This window comes from Pinus tabuliformis, chromosome 3_1 (assembly GCF_031772625.1).
Source record: "Pinus tabuliformis cultivar Carrire ecotype Pingquan chromosome 3_1, CPIR1, whole genome shotgun sequence".
Lineage (NCBI taxonomy): Eukaryota > Viridiplantae > Streptophyta > Pinopsida > Pinales > Pinaceae > Pinus > Pinus tabuliformis.
In genome coordinates, this window is record NC_142301.1 from 561,966,077 (window position 1) to 561,988,518 (window position 22,442).

The window sequence follows — 22,442 nt, forward strand, 5'->3', positions numbered from 1 at the left end:
TATCTGCAACTTTATTTTGTATGCGCTTCTTATATCTGATGACTAGATGAAACTGCCGTAGAAAACCCATCCACCTATAGTGTCCTGATTACTGCAATTTAGTTTGTGAGTGCAAATATTGAAGTGGTTGATGATATGTATGGATGATTGTTTCTTTGTCCATTAAATAATGTTTCCACTTTTTCACACTCTGTACTAATGCATACAATTCTTTATCAATGAATGGTCCGGTTCAGGGATCTATTCACACCTCTTCCGCGATAGATGGTCTGCAAGGATGACTACCCCTCCTCAGCTGTAGGGTTTTATTTCACCTCCTACATGGCAGGTGTATGTTATTGTTCAATAACCTTTCTCCATTAAGCGGGAGTGTTGGAATTAATGGAGAAAGCTAAACTTAGATTATTGTTTAGATGTTTGTTTCTTTAGATAGGATTGAGATCCTATTATCTAGGGAGTGGTTGAAACCACCATGTCAACAGTTGCACATGGAAGACGTGAATTTGGCAAACAACACAGGAGGAGCTCACAGGTGCGGATCACTAGGAGCTCCTACAAGCAAATGCACCCACTTGGGCTTCACATTAAACTCCAATAATAAATAGATACATTTTTTTAGGGATAGTAAATCAAATCCCTAAATGATAGGAACTGAAAATCCAAAAAAAGCACAATCATAACTACGTAACAATAATCACCTAATCTTCAGCAACAAATTTAATCTCCTCTCGTCAAATTTAACGCAGCAAACAAACGCAGTATTTAACCACCACAGCCACTGCTTTTCCACGCGTAGAACACAATCGTCGCGACTGTGCACCTCCTTTTCACGACTAGTCGCAGTTGTACACCAGAAACCTACGACGATGTCGGAGGAAAAAATTCGCGTAGTCTCCAAGAGAGTCGTTGCGACTACTCTTCAGCTCCCTGTGACGACGTCACAATTACTCTTCAGCGTCCCGCAACGATTTTGGGTTCCTCAACTCATCGTACAGGCCTCTCCTTCCTACAGCTTTGATACCATGATAAAAACTGATATTATGTTAGCTAAATAGCTCTCCAAGTGAGATACCAGGAGAGTGTCCAAGCACTACACACAATATACAACTCAACAATCAGGAGAAAAACCTAGTTCATATAGGCTTTCTCTCAATCAGGGTGGTTTCAACCACTCCCTAGATAATAGGATCTCAATCCTATCTAAAGAAACAAACACCTAAACAATAATCTAAGTTTAGCTTTCTCCATTAATTTCAACAAAGAATATATCACATATGTTCTCTTTTGACAATGACATGAAGCACATGCTTTATATGTATCATTATAAATACATCAAGAGCTAAAATATTAATTATGAAGATTGACCATAACTACAACATTCAAGTTATATCTCTCTCATTGAAAATTGCCATTCTATATAATTAATAATATATATAAAATCAATTATCATAATACATATAATAGAAATGATAATTATTATAATAAATTAAAATAATAAATATTATACCAATAATAATATATAAAAAAATAACTAACACATATTACATTTTATATTTTACATTACATTTCACATTATATTTTATTTTTTTATTATATTTGGTATTTCACATTCTACCTTACATTTTACATTTACATATAGGAATGGATGAAACAAGTTTCACTTTCTCTCTCAGCCATAATATCTATGGAGAACAATTTTAATTTAAAATTTCCATTATCTACTGCATTATCCGAGTACTAGATTTAGTATCATAGACTTTTAAAAAAAATAATGAAATTTATATTATTTTAAAAATTATTGATTAGAATAAATAAATAAATAAAATGAAACAAAATATATATTTCTGCACTTTTTTTTTTTACATTTACACATTGTACATAGAGATATTCAACATTTTTTAGTTTTATATACCAAATATACACAGAGATATTCAAATATTATGTTCTAAACACTTAAATCCAATGGACTTTGTTATGTATTCATGGTCAATTATTGTGTTTTGCTCCGAACTCTTCTACATGTAAAATTGGTTTGTGTCATTTCTGTAATTAACTTTTATATTTATACATCATTATATTTTATTAGGCGGATATTCTCTTATTAATTTTTTATAATATCTATATTAAATGTTTAGAAGCATTTATACCATTTTAGGTGTAATTATAAATATTTTAGATTATTTTATGGAAATTAAATTTTTATCATCTATTTATTGATAATTAAATTCAAATTAATCACATTTCAAATAAATAAATATAAATAAATACATCTCTCGAATACAGTTATTCTCAATATTTAACTATAAATATATTATAAGTGGTTAATATTAAACATGAAATATTTTAAAATAGAACATATTTCCAAATATATATTATAAGTTGTTATTCTTAAATATTAAGTATATTTTATTAGTATTACAAGGTTATCCAGAAACTAAGATTGTGTTGACATTTTCCCAAATACCCATATAAGGGAGTTGTTTTTAAGTTGTTACATGGAAACTGAAGCTATTTAAAATGGGGAATGTATGGATGTATTCACTTCATGTCAAGTCTGAAAATTAAATACATCTTAAAAACAATAAATATTCGTTGTATTGACTTGAATTGATGTGCCTCAATGGTTGGACTGCATCTTTCAATCAGAGATAGGTTGGAGGGGAACCGTGGTTCTTGCCCACAAACTAACAGGAGACGAATAAGATATTGTCAAGTCTATACCGAGAAATCAGGAGTGAATAGACTTTTTTCACCCGTTGAACGCGTATCTTTCACCTTTTGAACGTTCATTTCTATGAAATGAAGACTATCGATTTGATTTGCTTTGACAGTACACACACAACGAGAAATCAGTAATTGCCTTTGCATGCTTTATGATTCATGTATTCACATTATTTATGATTCAAATACTTGGACATGAAATATTTGCTGGTCCAAATTAGTGAACGCACATACTGATAACAACAAATCAGTGATTTCCACACTCCTTCCAATTTGTTTCGAACGTATGGAAATTCTTTGAGATAAAAAAATGCTGACTTGACTCGCTCAACTGGCCTGACATGCGTGTCCAGTCCACCGGTCATCGTTATTGGATGACTGTCCTTCAATGTTTCAAAGACTTCTGCCTGTGGGTTGTTGGAGTCCAATTGGAACTTGGAGTTCAGCCGTCAACAGACTAGTCTGGCCTCCATATCGCCATGTTCAATATTGTCGAGAGAAACATCAGATTCAAGCCTGATGCCCTCTTTGATCGCTGTCAATATCTCGCTCGCGGTGGGCCTAGCAGATGGCTCACCCTGAAGACATCGAATAGCTAGTTTAGCGACATGAATCATGGATTTGATGTTGTAATTTTTACCCAATCTCTTGTCTGCGATTTCCGCTATTTTGTCAGGGTTTTCATTCATCACGACATCCACATACCGTGTTGCCTGTAAATAAGCGCATAGCCATTCTTAGTTTGTAGTAAAATATATTGCACCATAAAATTATATTTTTTCGCATATTTTGGATGATAGATGCTGCAATCCCTTACCCAACGAACAAGGTTTCGTTCCACTTCAGGTAACTTGGAATTTATGGAAGGTCTGCCACATATGATCTCTAGCAAAACTACTCCAAAACTATACACATCACTCTTCTCCGTCAACATTTGAGAATTAAAATAAATGTAACACACGTCACCAGCAGAAGTTAGACAAGCAAATACATTGAATTCTTTTGTTATCAAGAATATTGCAAGAAAGGCATCAGATATATACTCTGGATCCAGGTATCCTGCCGTTCCTTTCACCGTAGTGGTAACATGACCAGCCTCCCCGTCAATTGTCAGTCTTGAAATACCAAAATCTGCCAGTTTTCCATTCAAATTGCTGTCTAAAAGTATATTGGAAGACTTCACATCCCTGTGAATTATCTTTGGCAAGCAACCTACGTGAAGGTATTTTAGTCCTTCAACCAGAAATTGAAGTTGCATGAGATTATAAATATGGTAAAGCATGAATTGTCCTTTGTAAGATAAAGTGAAACAAAATTTAAATCAGAAAAAAAATATTTATTCAAATTTCTTAAATACTTACGCTGCGCTGCATCTATAGCAATTCTAAGCCGTGTTTCCCAACTTAGATTGGAAAGTCCTGCTCTACGACCTGCAAAACAAATTCAGACTCAAGTACATCTTAATGGGATATTCTAGTATCTGTATTATTATGTAGCAACTGGATCAGAACGAGCAATATATTTACCATAAAGGTGTTCGCTTAGGGACCCTCCAGACATGTGTTCGTATATAAGCATAAGCCCCCTGCACTCATTACAGTGGCCTAGTAGAGATACCAAGTTTTTGTGATGGATTCTAGAAAGAAGATCAACCTGTTAACCAAGTGAAGCCGCTTACATAAATTTTATGGTACAACGTAATTTTTTCTAATCACTGTCAAATGCCACCATAGACCGATCAAGAAATTGAACAACATTCCATGTGTTGAAAATATAATTTCAACTGTTGAACCGTACGAGTTAATTCACCAAAACCGCCGCAGCGAAACCATAAACCACTTGATGCATATAGGACCGCCTTCGATCAAAAAGTGGTTTCCGTATAATCGAGCCCGATACAATGTAATGCAGCCACGTGGTTCTCTACATACGTCATTATTTTTGACTTTTCAGGACGTAAAGTTCAGCATAAAGAGACCTTCCGAAATCCTCCACCGCCGTCCGATCTGCTCCATCATTCTCCGCCGTTGATTGTTTCAACCTGCATACGAGGTGCATTAAAAAGCTTGCGTGGAGTAAACTCAAACAGTTGACCGCATGTCCCTTCTGCAAAAGAATTAAACTCAAGTTAAATGTTGTCGTAGAAAGTAGGTAGATATTTATGTTTTTTTTACGGCACTTAATGTAATAAGTTGTGTTCGTTTTTGTTTTCATATATGTTTTGTTTTGGTGATATATGTTGCAACAAAGAAAAAAAGGGTGTGTGGCTGCACCGAAATGTAAGTGTTGACTTTTGTGAAGAACTGTGGTTTTGCACAGCGGTGCAGTGCGAAAAAAAAAAAATGAAAACGAAGTATGTATGAAAACGAGTATGTATGAAGCGAGGAGTATATACATCGCACAGCAGTGCGTGGAGTGATGTGAGAAGTTTTTTTTGGTTTTGTTGCTTTAGCGGAGGGGAAAGAAATTCTTACAGTATAGGTAAGAATTTTTTTACAGCAGTATGTGTAAATTTTTATTACACCAGTAAAAGTAAAAAGGGGTTTTACAGCAGTAAACCCAGCACAGTAAATTCTCAGGTGGAGACAGAGTTTTGTTGGATGAATTTTTTTTGGTGAATCCCTCTCAGCAAAGAGGATGAAGTTTGTATCAGGCATTTTTCATTTTAATGAATAGAAATTCCTTTTCTGGTGGTGTAATACTCTGTTCTCAGTAAAAAAATTTTAAAAAGCTTCCCTGTGCAAAAAGATCCTGGAGTAAAGGAAACAGAGCATTGCCTCTGTGTGTTTGAATTGTTTGTTTTTGGGATTTTACCAGAAAAATCCCCAACAGTGGTATCAGAGCAGGCTTAGGCTCTTTGAAGGTGTTCAAGAAGCTGAAGGGAGGAGTCTTTTGTTGCAGCAGTAAATCTTCTCCAGCAAAGTGAAGTCTCAGGCAAAAGATTCAGGTATTCCTCAAAGTTTTCTTTTTGTTACTGCTGAAACAGTCAGTGTTTTAAAATACACAGTCAAGAAATTGAAGCATAGTTGAGGATGCAAGGAATGGCTAGCACCAGCACTAGCATGGGTATGTTTAACACCCAGTTCCCACAGTTTAATGGGAAGAACTATGACTACTGGTCAATAACCATGAGAGCTTTATTTATCTCTCAAGATTTATGGGAATTAGTTGAATCTGGGTTTGCAGAACCAGCAGATGAAAATCAATTTAACAACTTAACTCAGGGAGAGAGAGATCTGCTGAAGAGCAATAGGAAGAAGGATGCAAAAGCCATTGTATTATTGTATCAAGTAGTGGACCAGAGTGTATTTCCAAGGATAGCAGCAGCTAAGACATCCAATGAAGCATGGCAAACCCTCAAAACAGCCTATCAAGGCATGGAGAAAGTGAAGACAGCAAAACTACAATTGCTGAGGAGAGATTTTGAAAATCTGAGCATGAAGGAGTCAGACACCATTGACTCATTTTTCACACATGTAATTGGTCTGGTCACACAGATAAGGACTCATGGAGAAACCCTTGAAGAAAGGAGGATTGTGGAGAAACTGTTGAGGGTCCTACCCTCAAAGTTTGATGTGATTGTCACCACCATAGAAGAGACAAAGGATCTCTCAAACTTTTCAGTTGATGAGCTTCATGCATCACTGATAACACATGAGCAGAGGTTGAGTAGAAATGAAAACTCATCTTTAGAGCAAGCCTTCAAGACCCAGATGTCTTTTGGAAGAGGAAGAGGTCAAGGCAGAGGAAATAAGAGAGGAAGAGGCAGAAGCCAGAACAGAGGTGGAAGGAACAGCCCAGCAAATGCTTAAGGAAGAGGCAGCAACCCAAATCAGAACCAAGGCCAAGGCAACAGCCAACAAAGAGGACAACATCATGCTCAAGGACAAAGGTATGAAAAATCCAATGTCCAATGCTATTATTGTAAAACATATGGGCATTATGCTAGTGAATGTAGGAAGAAGCAACATGATATGAGTAATAGGCAAAATGCAAATGTCACTAGAGAAAACATCAGCCAAGATAATGTGTTGTTAGCTTGTAACATGGCTGAAACAAACAGTGAGGACATATGGTTTTTAGACTCAGGTTGCAGCAACCATATGACAGGAAACATAGCCTTCTTTTCTGCCCTAGATAAAAATGTGAAATCAGAAGTCACACTAGGAACTGATAGCAAAATTTATGTTATGGGAAAAGGAGAGGTAAAAATATTTACAAAGCAAGGAGAAAGGAAAACCATAGCAGATGTCTACTATGTCCCTGGAATGAGATGTAACCTCTTGAGTATTGGACAACTTGTTCAAAAGGGTTACAATGTTTTCTTTGAAAATGATGTATGCACCATCATGGATATAGCACCCAGCAAAAGATGTATTGCTGAAGTGAAGATGACAAGGAACAGGATGTTCCCTCTTAGGATAAGGGCAGATTTGAAAAACAAAGGAGAAATTGCAGCAGTCACCCAAGAGGCTTTCCAAAGTGTGCCAAAGGATGAAAATTGGTTGTGGCACTTGAAATTTGGACATCTCAATTTTGGAGGTCTTAATTTGTTGAGCAGAAAAGGAATGGTAAGAGGATTACCATTGATAGAGAAACCGGACAGCCTTTGTGAAGGTTGCATTTTGGGGAAACAACATAGAGAAAGTTTTCCATTAGGTAAAAGCATAAGGGCAAAGGCACCCTTAGAGATCATCCACTCAGACTTATGTGGACCGATGCAAGCTCCATCATTAGCAGGCAGCCAATATTTCCTAACATTTATAGATGACTTTACAAGAAAAACTTGGGTATATTTTCTTAAAAACAAAAGTGAAGTGTTTGAAAAATTCCGAAATTTCAAAGCACTTGTGGAGAACCAAAGTGGGATGCATATAAAAGTTTTGAGCACTGACAGAGGAGGTGAGTATATCTCCAAGGAATTCCTACGATTTTGTAGAGAAAATGGAATTCACAAACAGTTTACAGCTAGGTACACCCCACAGCAAAATGGAGTTGCTGAAAGGAAGAATAGGACCATCATGGATATGGCTAGGAGCATGTTGAAGGCAAAGCATTTGCCAAATGATTATTGGGATGAAGCTGTAAATTGTGCAGTTTATATTTTGAACAGGTGTCCTACAAAAGCAGTGTTGAACAAAGTGCCGGAAGAAGCATGGAGTGGGAGAAAGCAAAGTGTCATCCACATGAGAGTTTTTGGATGTGTGGCCTATGCACACATACCAGATCAACTAAGGAGGAAGTTGGACAGCAAAGGGGAGAAATGTATCTTCATTGGATATGGTGAGGAATCCAAAGCTTACAGGTTGTATATCCCATCTACCAAGAAGTTTTTTGTCAGCAGATATGTTCAATTCATTGAAGAGGAAGCTTGGGATGGAAGCATAGAGAAAACAGTGAATGTTAAAAACTGTTTGTCTCATGATGAAGATGATGAGGAGGTGGCTGAAATGCATCCCCAAACAGCAGCGCCAACACGAGGACAACAAGGGACACCATTGAGGATAAATGAAAGTGCTTCTCCAAGCACACCACAAGGAGGAAATTCAAGTGCATCTTCAAGCACTTGCACACCAAATGAAAGAGGTAAGAAGTTTAGAAATCTAAGTGACATTTATGATGAAGGAATGAATTCCTTGTTTGCCTTGTATTGTCATGTTGATGATCCTATTCATTTCGAGGATGCAATTAAAGATAAGAAATGGATAGAAGCTATGGATGAGGAGATGAATGCCATAGAGAGAAATAAAACATGGGATTTGGTTGAGCTACCAAAAGGCAAAGAAGTCATTGGAGTGAAATGGGTCTACAAGACCAAAAGCAATGCTGAAGGCAAGATAGAAAGGCACAAGGCAAGGCTGGTTGTCAAAGGATACAAGCAGCAGTATGGGAGAGATTATGAGGAGACTTTCGCCCCGGTTGCAAGAATGGAAACCGTGAGAGCAGTGTTGTCCATAGCAGCACAAAACAAATGGAAAGTCTACCAAATGGACGTGAAGTCAGCATTCCTAAATGGAGTGTTAAAGGAAGAGGTTTATGTTGAACAACCTCTAGGCTATGAGAAGAAAGGTGAAGAGCACAAAGTGTGCAAATTGAAGAAGGCGCTTTATGGGCTGAAGCAAGCGCCAAGAGCATGGTGCAGCAGGATAGATTCCTATCTATTGGATAATGAATTTGACAAGTGTGAAGGAGAACCCACCGTCTACATCAAAGAAAAAGATGGTAAAATTTTAATTGTTGTCTTATATGTTGATGATGTTATTTTCACAGGAAATGATGATCAACTCATTGATAATTTTAAATCAGTGATGAAAGAGGAATTTGAAATGACTGACATGGGTTTCTTGAGATACTTCTTAGGCATAGAAGTAGATCAAAATGAAAAAGGAATTTTTATCTCACAAGCTAGATATGTAAATCAAGTGTTGAGCAGATTTAACATGCAAGAATGCAAAGCAGTGATCACTCCCACAGTAATGGGATTAAAACTCAGTAGAGAGGACAGCAGCAAGGATTTTGATCCTAGTTTGTACAAGAGTATTGTTGGCAGCCTTATGTATTTAGCAGCTACTAGGCTTGACATTATGTTTGATGTTAGTTTAATTTCTAGATTCATGGAGAGGCCAAAGGAGGCACATTGGCAGGCAGCAAAGAGAATTTTGAGGTATGTCAAAGGTACCAAAATGTTTGGAATTTTATATAATGTCTCAAAAAGTTCAGATTTAATTGGATACACTGATAGTGATTGGGCTGGAAGTGTAGATGATCGGAAAAGCACTTCCGGTTATGTTTTTCATATGGGTTCAGGAGCCATTTCATGGGATTCTAAGAAGCAGTCCATTGTAGCATTGTCTACAGCAGAGGCTGAATATGTGGCAGCTACAGCGGCAGCATGTCAAGCAGTTTGGATGAGAAGAATGTTGAGGAGCTTAGGCCAAGAGCAGGCAAAAGCGACAGTGATTTTTTGTGACAATAGCTCAGCTATTGCATTGTCAAAGAATTCAGTGTCTCATAAGAGAACGAAACACATTGATACAAAGTTTCACTACATCAGAGAATTGGTGAACAATGGAGAAATTGTCCTAGAACATTGCAGGACTCAAGAACAGGTAGCAGACATTTTGACAAAGCCATTGGATCTGAAAAGCTTTGAATTTTTTAGGAAGTGTCTGGGTATGACTGAATGCCCAGCAGTTGAAATTAAAGGGGAGTGTTGAAAATATAATTTCAACTGTTGAACCGTGCGAGTTAATTCACCAAAACCGCCGCAGCGAAACCATAAACCACTTGATGCATATCGGACCGCCTTCGATCAGAAAGTGGTTTCCGTATAATCGAGCCCGATACAATGTAATGCAGCCACGTGGTTTTTTACATACGTCATCATTTCTGACTTTTCGGGACGTAAAGTTCAGCATAAAGAGGCCTTCCGAAATCCTCCACCACCGTCCGATCTGCTCCATCATTCTCCGCCGTTGATTGTTTCAACCTGCATACGAAGTGCATTAAAAAGCTTGCGTGGAGTAAACTCAAACAGTTGACTGCATGTCCCTTCTGCAAAAGAATTAAACTCAAGTTAAATGTTGTCGTAGAAAGTAGGTAGATATTTATGTTTTTTTTACGACACTTAATGTAATAAGTTGTGTTCGTTTTTGTTTTCATACATGTTTTGTTTTGGTGATATATGTTGCAACAAAGAGAAAAAAGGGTGTGTGGCTGCAGCGAAATGTAAGTGTTGACTTTTGTGAAGAACTGTGGTTTTACACAGCAGTGCAGTGCGAAAAAAAAAAATGAAAACGAAGTATGTATGAAGCGAGGAGTATATACATCGTACAGCAGTGCGTGGAGTGATGTGAGAAGTTTTTTTTGGTTTTGTTGCTTTAGCGGAGGGGAAAGAAATTTTTACAGTATAGGTAAGAATTTTTTTACAGCAATATGTGTAAATTTTTATTACACTAGTAAAAGTAAAAAGAGGTTTTACAACAGTAAACCCAGCATAGTAAATTCTCAGGTGGAGACAGAGTTTTGTTGGATGAATTTTTTTTGGTGAATCCCTCTCAGCAAAGAGGATGAAGTTTGTATCACGCATTTTTCATTTTAATGAATAGAAATTCCTTTTCTGGTGGTGTAATACTCTGTTCTCAGTAAAAAAAAATTAAAAAGCTTCCCTGTGCAAAAAGATCCTGGAGTAAAAGAAACAGAGCGTTGCCTCTGTGTGTTTGAATTGTTTGTTTTTGGGATTTTACCAGAAAAATCCCCAACACCATGCATTAAGAATCTCAGAATTACCTCATTCAAAAACTGCTGAACTCCTTCGTTAGAAAAAAATGACAGCACTTTCACTGCTATGTCATTTCCATCCGGCAACTTACCAAAGAAAACCGATCCAAAGCCTCCTTGTCCAATCTCCCTGCTGAAGTTTTCTGTAGCTGCCATCATGTCTTGTTGAGAAAAGGCAGCAGTCATCGTTGGATTTGGAACCATAATCGTCCAGTGATCTGCAACTTTCATGGAAACGATAGAGCAGTCTCAAATAGTTTCATAGGAGAGATTCTTACAATATCTCATAACAAAATATTCCTAAAACTCAAATAGTTCTTGACCTTCATTTATGTGATGTTTCCTCCTGGATTTTTTCCAACATATGGCAATACACGCCATTAATGTTAAAGCGATGATCAAAGCTCCCGGTATCGTTATTCCAAGGACAATCTTCACTTTGGCATTTTTTGATTTTGACAGAACCGTACATTCCCCTTTATGCATACAGAGGTAGCGATTTCCAGAGTATCTGCAACGCATTGAAATAAAATGATTTTCAATGAGCCTAAGATATGCCCTTTCAACTGTTTAGGTATTAGCATTGTCTGCAGAATTCATTGCACTACTTGGAAAAAAATTACCAAAATAAAATATCAGATTACATGAGTTTCAGTGAAGGCTTGCGGAGAAGTTCTACTGGAATTACACCAGTGAAATTGTTGTTCTCTATAAACCTGCACCATAGTGGCAGAAACGATTGTTATACAATTTTGGTAATGGAAAACCATTTTATTTTGAACAAAAGTTGTGATAAGAAATGCAAAGAGAGACATACAGCTCTTTAAGGTTTTTGAGTTCTGATAGCCACTCTGGAACTGTGCCGTTCAGGTTGTTGTTTTGTAGATGTCTACACAACCAGCGAACAAAATAACCACAATTTACTTTGTAATATTCGAGACCTTTTTCCAAGAATACATAGTTGGCTGGAGATTAAATGACCTAGAAAGTGGAGGTTTATGTTCAAGGAAAATACTTACAATCTCTCCAACATGGTTAAATTGGAGATGTTTGGCAAAGGTCCAATCAGATGATTATTGTCAAGTGACCTGCTAATTTCAACACAGTAAAATATTCAAATAGAACGGGCACAATCAGATTTTATTTTAACAACCAAATACTTTTAACCCAACATTAAGAATCCTAATCAACACGATTTCAACAATCGATTATTGGTAAATTTCGTTTTACCACATGTCGAGACATAAGTTATCATTATACTTACATGTTAATTAATTCAGTGAACTGTCCAAAGTCGTCGGGTATCGATCTTGTAAGATTCTTTCCGGACAAATTTCTGGCAACATGAGGATTATTAGATGGTTTTCCAATATAATATCAGGTTTCTGTAAACAAATCATATCAAGAAACCAAACATACATTTTAGAAATTCTTGTGCTCGAAGATCTGTCTTCACAGCCAATTCCTTCCCACTGGACCAAATAGCAAGGATCCGAAATCCAATCTTTTATGTCAAACTTCTTTTTGATAGCGGCAAGAGCTTCAACTGCAGTTTAGAAAATACTTGGTTAGACATTGAAATATAATATCAATAGTTTCAGGATTAGTCAGAACTTACTGTCTTGTGAATATGTTGCTGGTTGCGTATCAACTACAGAGTAATACTCAAAAGCGTTGATTATAGGAGGATTGCTGGTGTCAGTGGCTTTCACAAGGTCAAATTTGATGTCGTCGGTTTCGTCTATTGAGATTGTTAGCTCTACCACAGAGTAATTTGGCACGATAGTAATGATTTCAGACCGTCTTTTACCATTTACTGTGACGTAGAATGATCTCGATTCAGACATATTTGAACTTCTGATATCTGCAAAATATAACATCAGTAATGACTTGTTGCCTTGGGAGGATCGATCGGGTTTGATTGAAAAGCGATTCGAGTTGTTTAGAACCCACGCTGTTTTCATGACTTCACTTGGAGGAAGGTTTCTGGTATTATTTGTCGAAATAGTCTTTTTGCAATTTGCCTGTGAAAGATCTAGAAGACCAGAATTATCAATACTTATATGTGGTCTCCATATGCGGTCGAAGTTGTCTTGAGGATACCTGCTTAGCCCACCGTACAAAGCTAACTCAATTATTGACAAAATATTTCAGAACTGGTTACATCAAAATTGCTCTTTCAAATCTGATATGGGTGTCAAATTTGCACATAAATGTCATCTGGGTCTTTTAAACAAATAATTGTTTTAAAAATCCAGTGAAAAACACAAGAAAAAGTCATGATAAGCGATAACTTAGCTTGAAATTACAGTTGTAGCAAAATTTTTCCAAAGCATAAACTCTCCAATATACGCAAAATACTTCAGTATTTTCTCATCACTAATATGAATACTATATATTTTCTGATTAGGCAGAGACACAGATAAAACATAAAAACGTGCTTAGATTTCTGTTAAATTTTAATTTTGAATAGCGCGGTGGTTTTTAGAAAACCGCCCGGTCTCCCTGCACCGCCATTCTCCAAAGACTGTACGAGCAGGAGGGGCTCCGAACACAATCACTCTCTGCCACGCGTCTCTTGTACGATGCCCAAAACCACTTTCCCCGGACGGTAAAGGTCGTTTGGTTTGCCCGAGGAGGGTGTGCGAATCACGTCGGATCAGCTGGGCGCGCGATCTCAGCCGTCAATTTTCCGAAGGTCCTGTCCGCCCACGACACATCAAACTTTGTCGTTTTTCCCGTTGACCGCCGTAGGTGATGAATTTATGGTCTTAATGCTTTTACGTAGTTTTTGGTGGCGGCCTTTAATATTGTGATGGGCATACGTCTCATACATTTAATATAGTTATGGGCACATTTTGATATAAGTTTTTTTTATATGTTTTATATATATTTTTCATACACATGGTCATATGTTAAAAAATATAGTCTACGTGCGACAGTAGCGAGTTGTTGTTCCTTTTGTATTGTGAGTGGTGGCTACGCACGAGAGTGCGATTTTTTTTCGTAAATGCACAGCAGTGCGATATAGAAATCAGAATGTAATGTTTTCCTCTTCCCATTGAAGAACAGAGGAACACCATGATGTTTATGTAATATCCACAGCAGTGGAAAACAAAAGAGAATGTAACAGAGTTTGTTTTTGATTCCCTCTTTGCACAGAGGAAGAAATATGTAATAGAGTTTCAGTTTTTTTTTAAATCAATAGAAATGCTTTGTGACTGTGTTGTCTTTTGAGTAATTTGTTTTAAAGAGGTTCTCTGCAAACGATCCTGGACAGAGTAAACAGAGCATCGTCTCTGTGGTGAATGTTTAATTGGTTTTTGGTATTTTCTCCATTAAAAATACCCAACAGTGGTATCAGAGCAGGCTCAGGCTCTTTAAAGAAGTTAAAGAAGCTGAAGGGAGAAGGTTTGTAGCTGCAGCAAAACTTCTCAGGCAGACAGAAGACTCAGACAACGAAGGATTCAGGTATTCTTCATAGCTATCTTGTTTGTTATTGAAGAGACAGTCAGTTTTTTTTTAAATACACAGTCAAGGAATGGCTAGCACAAGCACTGGTATGGGTTTGTTTAACACCCAGGTCCCACAATTTAATGGGAAGAACTATGACTACTGGTCAATAACTATGACAGCCCTGTTTGCCTCCCAAGATTTATGGGAAATAGTTGAGGAAGGTTTTGAACAACCAGCAGATGAAACTGAGTTTAATAGATTAACTCCAGTAGAGAGAGATCTGCTGAAGAGCAATAGGAAGAAGGATTCAAAAGCCCGTATGCTGTTGTATCTAGCAGTAGACCAAAGTGTGTTTCTAAGGTTAGCAGCAGCTAAGACATCTAATGAAGCATGGGAAACCCTTAAGACAGCCTATCAAGGCATGGAGAGAGTGAAGACAGCAAAATTGCAAATGCTGAGAAAGGATTTTGAGAACTTGAACATGAAGGAGTCAGAAAACATTGAATCATTCTTCACTCATGTGATTGGTGTAATCACACAAATGAGAACTCATGGAGAAACCATTGAAGATAGAAGGATTGTGGAGAAAATATTGAGGGTCTTACCCTCAAGGTTTGATGCCATAGTCACCACCATTGAAGAGACAAAGGATCTCTCAAACTATTCAGTTGATGAGCTACATGCATCACTGATAACTCATGAGCAGAGGTTGAGTAGGAATGAAAACTCATCTCTTGAGAAAGCCTTCAAGACCCAGATGTCTTTTGGAAGAGGAAGGGGTCAAGGAAGAGGAAACCGAAGAGGAAGAGGCAAAAGCCAGAACAGAGGTGGAAGGAACAGCCCATCAAATACACAAGGAAGAGGCAGCAATCCAAATCAGAACCAAGGTCAAGGCAGCAGCCAACAAAGAGATCAGTATCAGACTCAAGGACAAAGATATGATAAATCTAATGTTCAATGCTATTATTGCAAAAAGTATGGTCATTATGCAAGTGATTGTAGAAAGAAACAGCATGATATGAACAGCAGACAAAATGCAAATGTTACAAGAGAAAACAACAGTCAAGAAAATGTCCTGATAGCTTGTAACATGGCTGAAACACATAGTGAGGACATATGGTTTTTAAACGCAGGTTGCAGCAACCATATGACAGGGAATATAGCCCTCTTTTCAGCCTTAAATCAAAATTTGAAATCAGAGGTCACACTAGGAACTGATAGTAAAGTGTCTGTTATTGGAAAATGGGAGGTAAAAATATTTACAAAACAAGGAGAAAGGAAAACTATAGCAGATGTCTACTATGTCCCCGGAATGAGATGTAACCTCTTGAGTATTGGACAGCTTGTCCAAAAGGGTTACAATGTTTACTTTGTAAATGATGTGTGCACCATCATGGACATACCACCCAGCAAAAGATGCATTGTTGAAGTGAAGATGACAAGGAACAGGATGTTCCCTCTCCGGATCAGGGCAAACTTGAAGAACAAAAGGGAAATGGCAGCAGTCACCCAAGAGGCCTTCCAAAGCGTGCCAAAGGATGAAAATTGGTTATGGCACTTGAGATTCGGGCATCTAAATTTTGGAGGTCTAAACTTATTGAGCAGAAAAGGAATGGTAAGAGGATTACCATTGATAGAGAAGCCGGACAGCCTTTGTGAAGGTTGTATATTGGGCAAACAACATAGAGAAAGTTTTCCATCAGGGAAAAGCATAAGGGCCAAGGCACCCTTAGAGATTATCCACTCAGATTTGTGTGGACCAATGCAAACTCCATCATTAGCAGGCAGCCTATATTTCTTGACATTCATTGATGATTTTACAAGAAAGACTTGGATATATTTCCTCAAGAACAAAAGTGAAGTCTTTGAGAAATTCCAAAACTTCAAAGCACTTGTGGAGAACCAAAGCGGGCTGCACATAAAAGTATTGAGAACTGATAGAGGAGGTGAGTATATCTCCAATGAATTCCTAAAGTTTTGTAGAGAAAATGGAATACATAAACAGTTCACAACTCGGTACACCCCACAGCAAAATGGAGTTGCTGAAAGGAAGAACAGGACCATCATGGATATGGCGAGGAGCATGCTGAAGGCAAAGCATTTGCCAAATGACTATTGGGCTGAAGCTGTAAATTGTGCAGTATATATTTTGAACAGGTGTCCTACAAAAGCAGTCATGAACAAAGTGCCAGAAGAGGCATGGAGTGGGAGAAAGCAAGGAGTCACCCACATGAGAGTTTTTGGGTGTGTGGCCTATGCACACATTCCGGATCAGCTAAGGAGGAAGTTGGACAGCAAAGGGGAGAAATGTATCCTTATTGGATACAGTGAGGAATCCAAAGCCTACAGGCTGTACATTCCATCTACCAAGAAGTTCTTTGTTAGCAGGGATGTTCAATTCATTGAAGAGGAAGCTTGGGATGGAAGCATAGAGAAAACAGTGAATGTCAAGAACTGTTTGTCTCATGATGAAGATGATGAGGAGGTGGCTGAAATGAATCCCCAAACAGCAGCACCAACACAAGAATAGCAAGGTACACCATTGAGGATAAATGAGAGTGCTTCTCTAATCACACCACAAGGAGGAAATTCAAGTGCATCATCAAGCACTTGCACACCAAGTGAACGAGGTAAGAAGTTTAGAAATCTAAGTGAAATTTATGATGAAGGAATGAATTCCTTATTTGCCTTGTATTGTCATGTTGATGATCCTATTCATTTCGAAGATGCAATTAAAGATAGGAAATTGATAGAAGCTATGGATGAAGAAATGAATGCCATAGAGAGAAACAAAACATGGGATTTGGTTGAGTTACCAAAAGGCAAAGAAGTCATTGGTGTGAAATGGGTCTACAAGACCAAGAGCAATGCTGAAGGCAAGATTGAAAGGCATAAAGCAAGGCTGGTTGTCAAAGGCTACAAGCAGCAGTATGGGAGAGATTATGAGGAGACTTTCGCACCGGTTGCAAGAATGGAAACCGTGAGAGCAGTGCTATCCATAGCAGCTCAAAACAAATGGAAAGTCTACCAAATGGACGTGAAGTCAGCATTCCTAAATGGAGTGTTAAAAGAAGAGGTGTACATTGAACAGCCTCTCGGCTATGAGAAGAAAGGTGAAGAGCACAAAGTGTGCAAATTGAAGAAAGCTCTTTATGGGCTGAAGCAAGCGCCAAGAGCATGGTACAACCGGATAGATTCATATCTCTTGGATAATGAATTTCACAAATGTGAAGGAGAACCCACAGTCTACATCAAAGAAAAGGATGGTAAAATTTTGATTGTTGTCTTGTATGTTGATGATGTTATTTTCACTGGAAATGATATTCATCTTATTGAGAATTTTAAATCAGTCATGAAGGATGAATTTGAAATGACTGACATGGGTTTGTTAAGATACTTCTTAGGCATGGAAGTAGATCAAAATGAAAAATGAATTTTTATATCTCAAGCAAGATATGTAAATCAAGTTTTGAGCAGATTTAACATGCAAGAGTGCAAGGCAGCAATCACTCCCACAGTGATGGGATTAAAGCTCAGCAGAAAGGACAGCGGCAAGGATTTTGATCCTAGCTTGTATAAAAGCATTGTGGGCAGCCTTATGTATTTAACAGCAACTAGGCCTGATTTAATGTATGCTGTTAGTTTGATTTCCAGATTTATGGAGAGGCCAAAGGAGGCACATTGGCAGGCAGCAAAGAGAATTTTGAGGTATGTCAAAGGTACCAAAATGTTTGGAATTTTATATCATGCCTCAGAACATTCAGATTTAATTGGATACACTGATAGCGATTGGGCTGGAAGTGTACATGATCGGAAGAGCACTTCCGGTTATGTTTTTAATATGGATTCAGGAGCCATCTCATGGGCTTCTAAGAAACAGTCCATTGTAGCGTTGTCTACAGCAGAGGCTGAATATGTGGCAGCTACAGCAGCAGCATGTCAGGCAGTATGGATGAGAAGAATGTTGAGAAGCTTAGGCCAAGAGCAGGCAAAAGCAACAGTGGTCTTTTGTGACAATAGCTCTGCTATTGCTTTGTCAAAGAATTCTGTGTTTCATAAAAGAATGAAACACATCGATACAAGGTTTCACTACATCAGAGAATTAGTGAACAATGGAGAAATTGTCCTCGAACATTGCAGGACCCAGGAACAGGTTGCAGACATCTTGACAAAGCCACTGGTTCAGAAGAGTTTCGAATTTTTGAGAAAGTGTTTGGGAATGACCGAACGCGCGGCTGTTAAAATTAAAGGGGAGTGTTAAATTTTAATTTTGAACAGCGCGGTGGTTTTTGGAAAACCGCCCGGTCTCCCCGCACCGCCATTCTCCAAAGACTGTACGAGCAGGAGGGGCTCCGAACACAATCACTCTCCGCCACGCGTCTCTTGTACGACGCCCAAAACCACTTTCCCCGGACGGTAAAGGTCGTTTGGTTTGCCCGAGGAGGGTGTGCGAACCACGTCGGATCAGCTGGGCGCGCGATCTCAGCTGTCAATTTTCCGAAGGTCCTGTCCGCCCACGACACATCAAACTTTGTCGTTTTTCCCGTTGACCGCCGTAGGTGATGAATTTATGGTCTTAATGCTTTTACGTAGTTTTTGGTGGCGGCCTTTAATATTGTGATGGGCATACGTCCCATACATTTAATATAGTTATGGGCACGTTTTGATATAAGTTTTTTTTTATATGTTTTATATATATTTTTCATACATGTGGTCATATGTTAAAAAATATAGTCTATGTGCGACAGTAGCGAGTTGTTGTTCCTTTTGTATTGTGAGTGGTGGCTACGCACGAGAGTGCGATTTTTTTTCGTAAATGCACAGCAGTGCGATATAGAAATCAGAATGTAATGTTTTCCTCTTCCCATTGAAGAACAGAGTAACACCATGATGTTTATGTAATATCCACAACAGTGGAAAACAAAAGAGAATGTAACAGAGTTTGTTTTTGATTCCCTCTTTGCACAAAGGAAGAAATATGTAATAGAGTTTCAGTTTTTTTTTAAATCAATATAAATGCTTTGTGACTGTGGTGTCTTCTGAGTAATTTGTTTTAAAGAGGTTCTCTGCAAAAGATCCTGGACAGAGTAAACAGAGCATCGTCTCTGTGGTGAATGTTTAATTGGTTTTTGGTATTTTCTCCATTAAAAATACCCAACAATTTCCAAAGGTATTTACCATGTAAAGTTGATAATGCTTACCTGATATCTGATTTTCCACCAACGTAAGTTCTTCGGATTAAAGACAACATGGTTCCGGGCTTAGCTTGTGAATACATGCCATCTAGGAGGGGCCGCAACTCGATCGTAGAGATAAAGGGATCGTCAGTCAGCGAGGTTCTGATCAGGCAAGTATACAGCATTGTGCCAGGGCTCACCAGGATCGTTTCATAGATATATGGCTTGTATCGATTTTGTAGTGTTACATTTCCAAAAGCCAACAAACCGAGTGTTTCAATGGAGAAAGCAAAGCCTGGTAATTGTTTGAATCCACTGTAGTTTCCGGGAGCAAACACTAGTCTTAAGAGGTAAGGTACATTGGGCGCCACATTCAACTGATAGCAAGACTTGTTGAGAGGCATAGGAAAGAAGCGTAAAGTATGCAAGTAAGAACCGTCACCGTCCCCAGTGTCTAATGCCTCACCCACCTCTATGTAATGAGCATCAGTAACCCACGTGATATTCGTTTCGTCAGTATGATTTGTTTTCGCACCGCACTGAATACTAAGAAATCCTGCCGCCCCAAAGTTCAATAACGTAAGAATTTGTCCATAATATTCAAGTTACAGGTTTTTGAATCCGAAATATGAAATAATATGTCCTTTACTCAGACTTTTGCAAATGTTTAAGATTTAAGAAAAAAACCATGTAATTTTTGCTATGAGCGTCAAGAATTATTTTAGGATGTATGATAATACCTGGTTCAGCAAAAACATTAACAGCCAAGATCATCAACAGCACGGTTATCGCCATTGAAAAGTTCCATTCAACAAATCTGTTATTTTCCATCATCGCAACAAAATTTTAAAATCTCATGGAGTATTCGATTCTCAGTAAAACATATGCCTGTTGATTCTTACAAGTTCATATAAAATAACAACGGAACGCGTTGGAAGCCTGCCAAAGTGTGAGGACGCGGAATTGAGCATGGTCAATGCAGACTCGATGGTGCTTGGCCGCCACATATTCAAAGGTCCAAGCATTGACATATGCCAGTTGATTCTCGCAATTTCATATACAATCACGTAAAAACGTACGCATAACGTTCTCCAGAAGCGAGATTCCCTTGTCTCTATATATATATATACTTCACTACCGTTGCCTCAGTGATTCAATATTTTTAAATGTGGTTACATCCATTAACCATTAAAGCCTGTATAAGTAGCAATTAAAGTATATATAATTAGCAATAGTTCTTAAAAGTACAAAAATATACGAAGATGTGAGAATATCATTTTGGAAAACCAAATTATTGAATATACGAATTTTTATTTCTAATAGGATAGATGATTTGATTTTTTTGGGAAAACTCTATTGTCAAGTGATATTTTTTATTTCAATTTGCATGGCATAAATACATTTATACATACCATTGTGTTTTTATGTAAAGATTAGTTGTAGCGCTTGCTTTTACTATTGATGCATGATAAGTTTTTGTCATGGTAAGTATATGAAAACATAAGCATTCACGAGGACAATTCAAATATTCTTTGTTGATATATGATGCAAATCTATAGCACCAAAGTTTTGGAGCCAATTATGCTAAGTAATCTATTGAATAGAGACCTTATGAGAAAGTGAACTATAGATATAATAATAAAATGGGATGTGGCAATGGCTATAATGTACATCTTCCAATGAAAAAAAGAAAGATCATCTTAGTGGCACGAATAGACATATGTATATCCTATAATATATTCCATCCTTAATATATACACAGACCAATGAATGCTTAAAGAAGTCTATAAACTAAGCCACCACCATCTCACACAGATGCATGTGCAAATCCAATCATTTCGAGCAGCAAAATTCATCGCTATACAAGACATTGTGTTCGAGTTCCCAATACAATACAAGTCTTTTGTCTTTCCATATAAAGTCCATTTCCGCCACATTTCGCTAAATACCAACATTCCCATTGGATATGGTTTTGCATTCCATTTTGTTGTTGTGTGATACATTTTGGTGATCCTCTGTATTCTAATTACCCGAGGGAACAACAAATAAAAAAGGAAAGAGTAAAAAATAGACATGTTATAGGGGCAAAGATGAAATACAATGGAATACCATAGCCTATCTCAAAGAGAAGCACGGGCCTAAAGAACGTGAAAAAAACTGTGGAGGTGATCCACTTTATTTATTTATGAAAATGTGTTGAACGAATTGCATGAATCTATGGAAAACTCCCTAAAGATTATAATGTTTCATTGATTGGTCCAACACTGGTTGGTTTGGCCTTAGTAGATGTTCACAAATAATCATCATAAATATTAACTAATTCATTGTACACAAGGTTACCATAATGATTACCATTTTATCATAACCATGTATGAACAAACGTGGTCCACAACTTGTTGGTTTCACCTTAGTAGAGGTTAACAAATAATCATCATAAATATTAATTAATTCATTGTACACAAGGGTACCATAATGATTATCATTTTATCATAAACATGTATAAACAAACTTAGATGGATCAAAAATATAAATTTCAGAACTTTGATATTTTATAAAACAGATTTAACATATCAATACATTTTGAAATAGATTTCCAATAAATTTCCCATACGTTCGTTGTATGTTCAAAGGACTCCGTGAAATCATTGTATGCTAAGTTCTCGCTACTATGTGTGTTCTTTTCTTATGAATATTAGAAATTACACCTAAAAGATGTCGTGATATCATGTCCATTCTTATTATATTTCCTTATTCCGGCTGAATAGAAGAATCTGCCATAACATTTCTATTGTTCCACCCTTCTTTTGG

General features: G+C 37.5%; 2 protein-coding genes across 2 annotated transcripts; both read right to left on the reverse strand.

Moving 5' to 3' along the window:
* Positions 1 to 3,170: 3,170 nt before the first annotated feature.
* Positions 3,171 to 11,232, reverse strand: LOC149188231 (putative LRR receptor-like serine/threonine-protein kinase At5g48740). The gene is made up of 5 exons (XM_089409897.1): positions 11,011 to 11,232; positions 10,116 to 10,275; positions 4,083 to 4,151; positions 3,539 to 3,954; positions 3,171 to 3,434 (listed from the first exon to the last, which is right to left on the reverse strand). Exons 1-5 carry the CDS (start codon positions 11,230 to 11,232, stop codon positions 3,171 to 3,173), a joined length of 1,131 nt encoding a protein of 376 aa, XP_089266023.1.
* Positions 11,233 to 12,608: 1,376 nt separating this feature from the next.
* On the reverse strand, positions 12,609 to 20,752 carry LOC149188232 (putative LRR receptor-like serine/threonine-protein kinase At4g29180). Its single transcript, XM_089409898.1, has 5 exons — positions 20,375 to 20,752; positions 19,659 to 20,190; positions 18,774 to 18,963; positions 13,495 to 13,664; positions 12,609 to 13,104 (listed from the first exon to the last, which is right to left on the reverse strand). Exons 1-5 carry the CDS (start codon positions 20,466 to 20,468, stop codon positions 12,609 to 12,611), a joined length of 1,482 nt encoding a protein of 493 aa, XP_089266024.1. The 5' UTR covers positions 20,469 to 20,752.
* Positions 20,753 to 22,442: the final 1,690 nt, after the last annotated feature.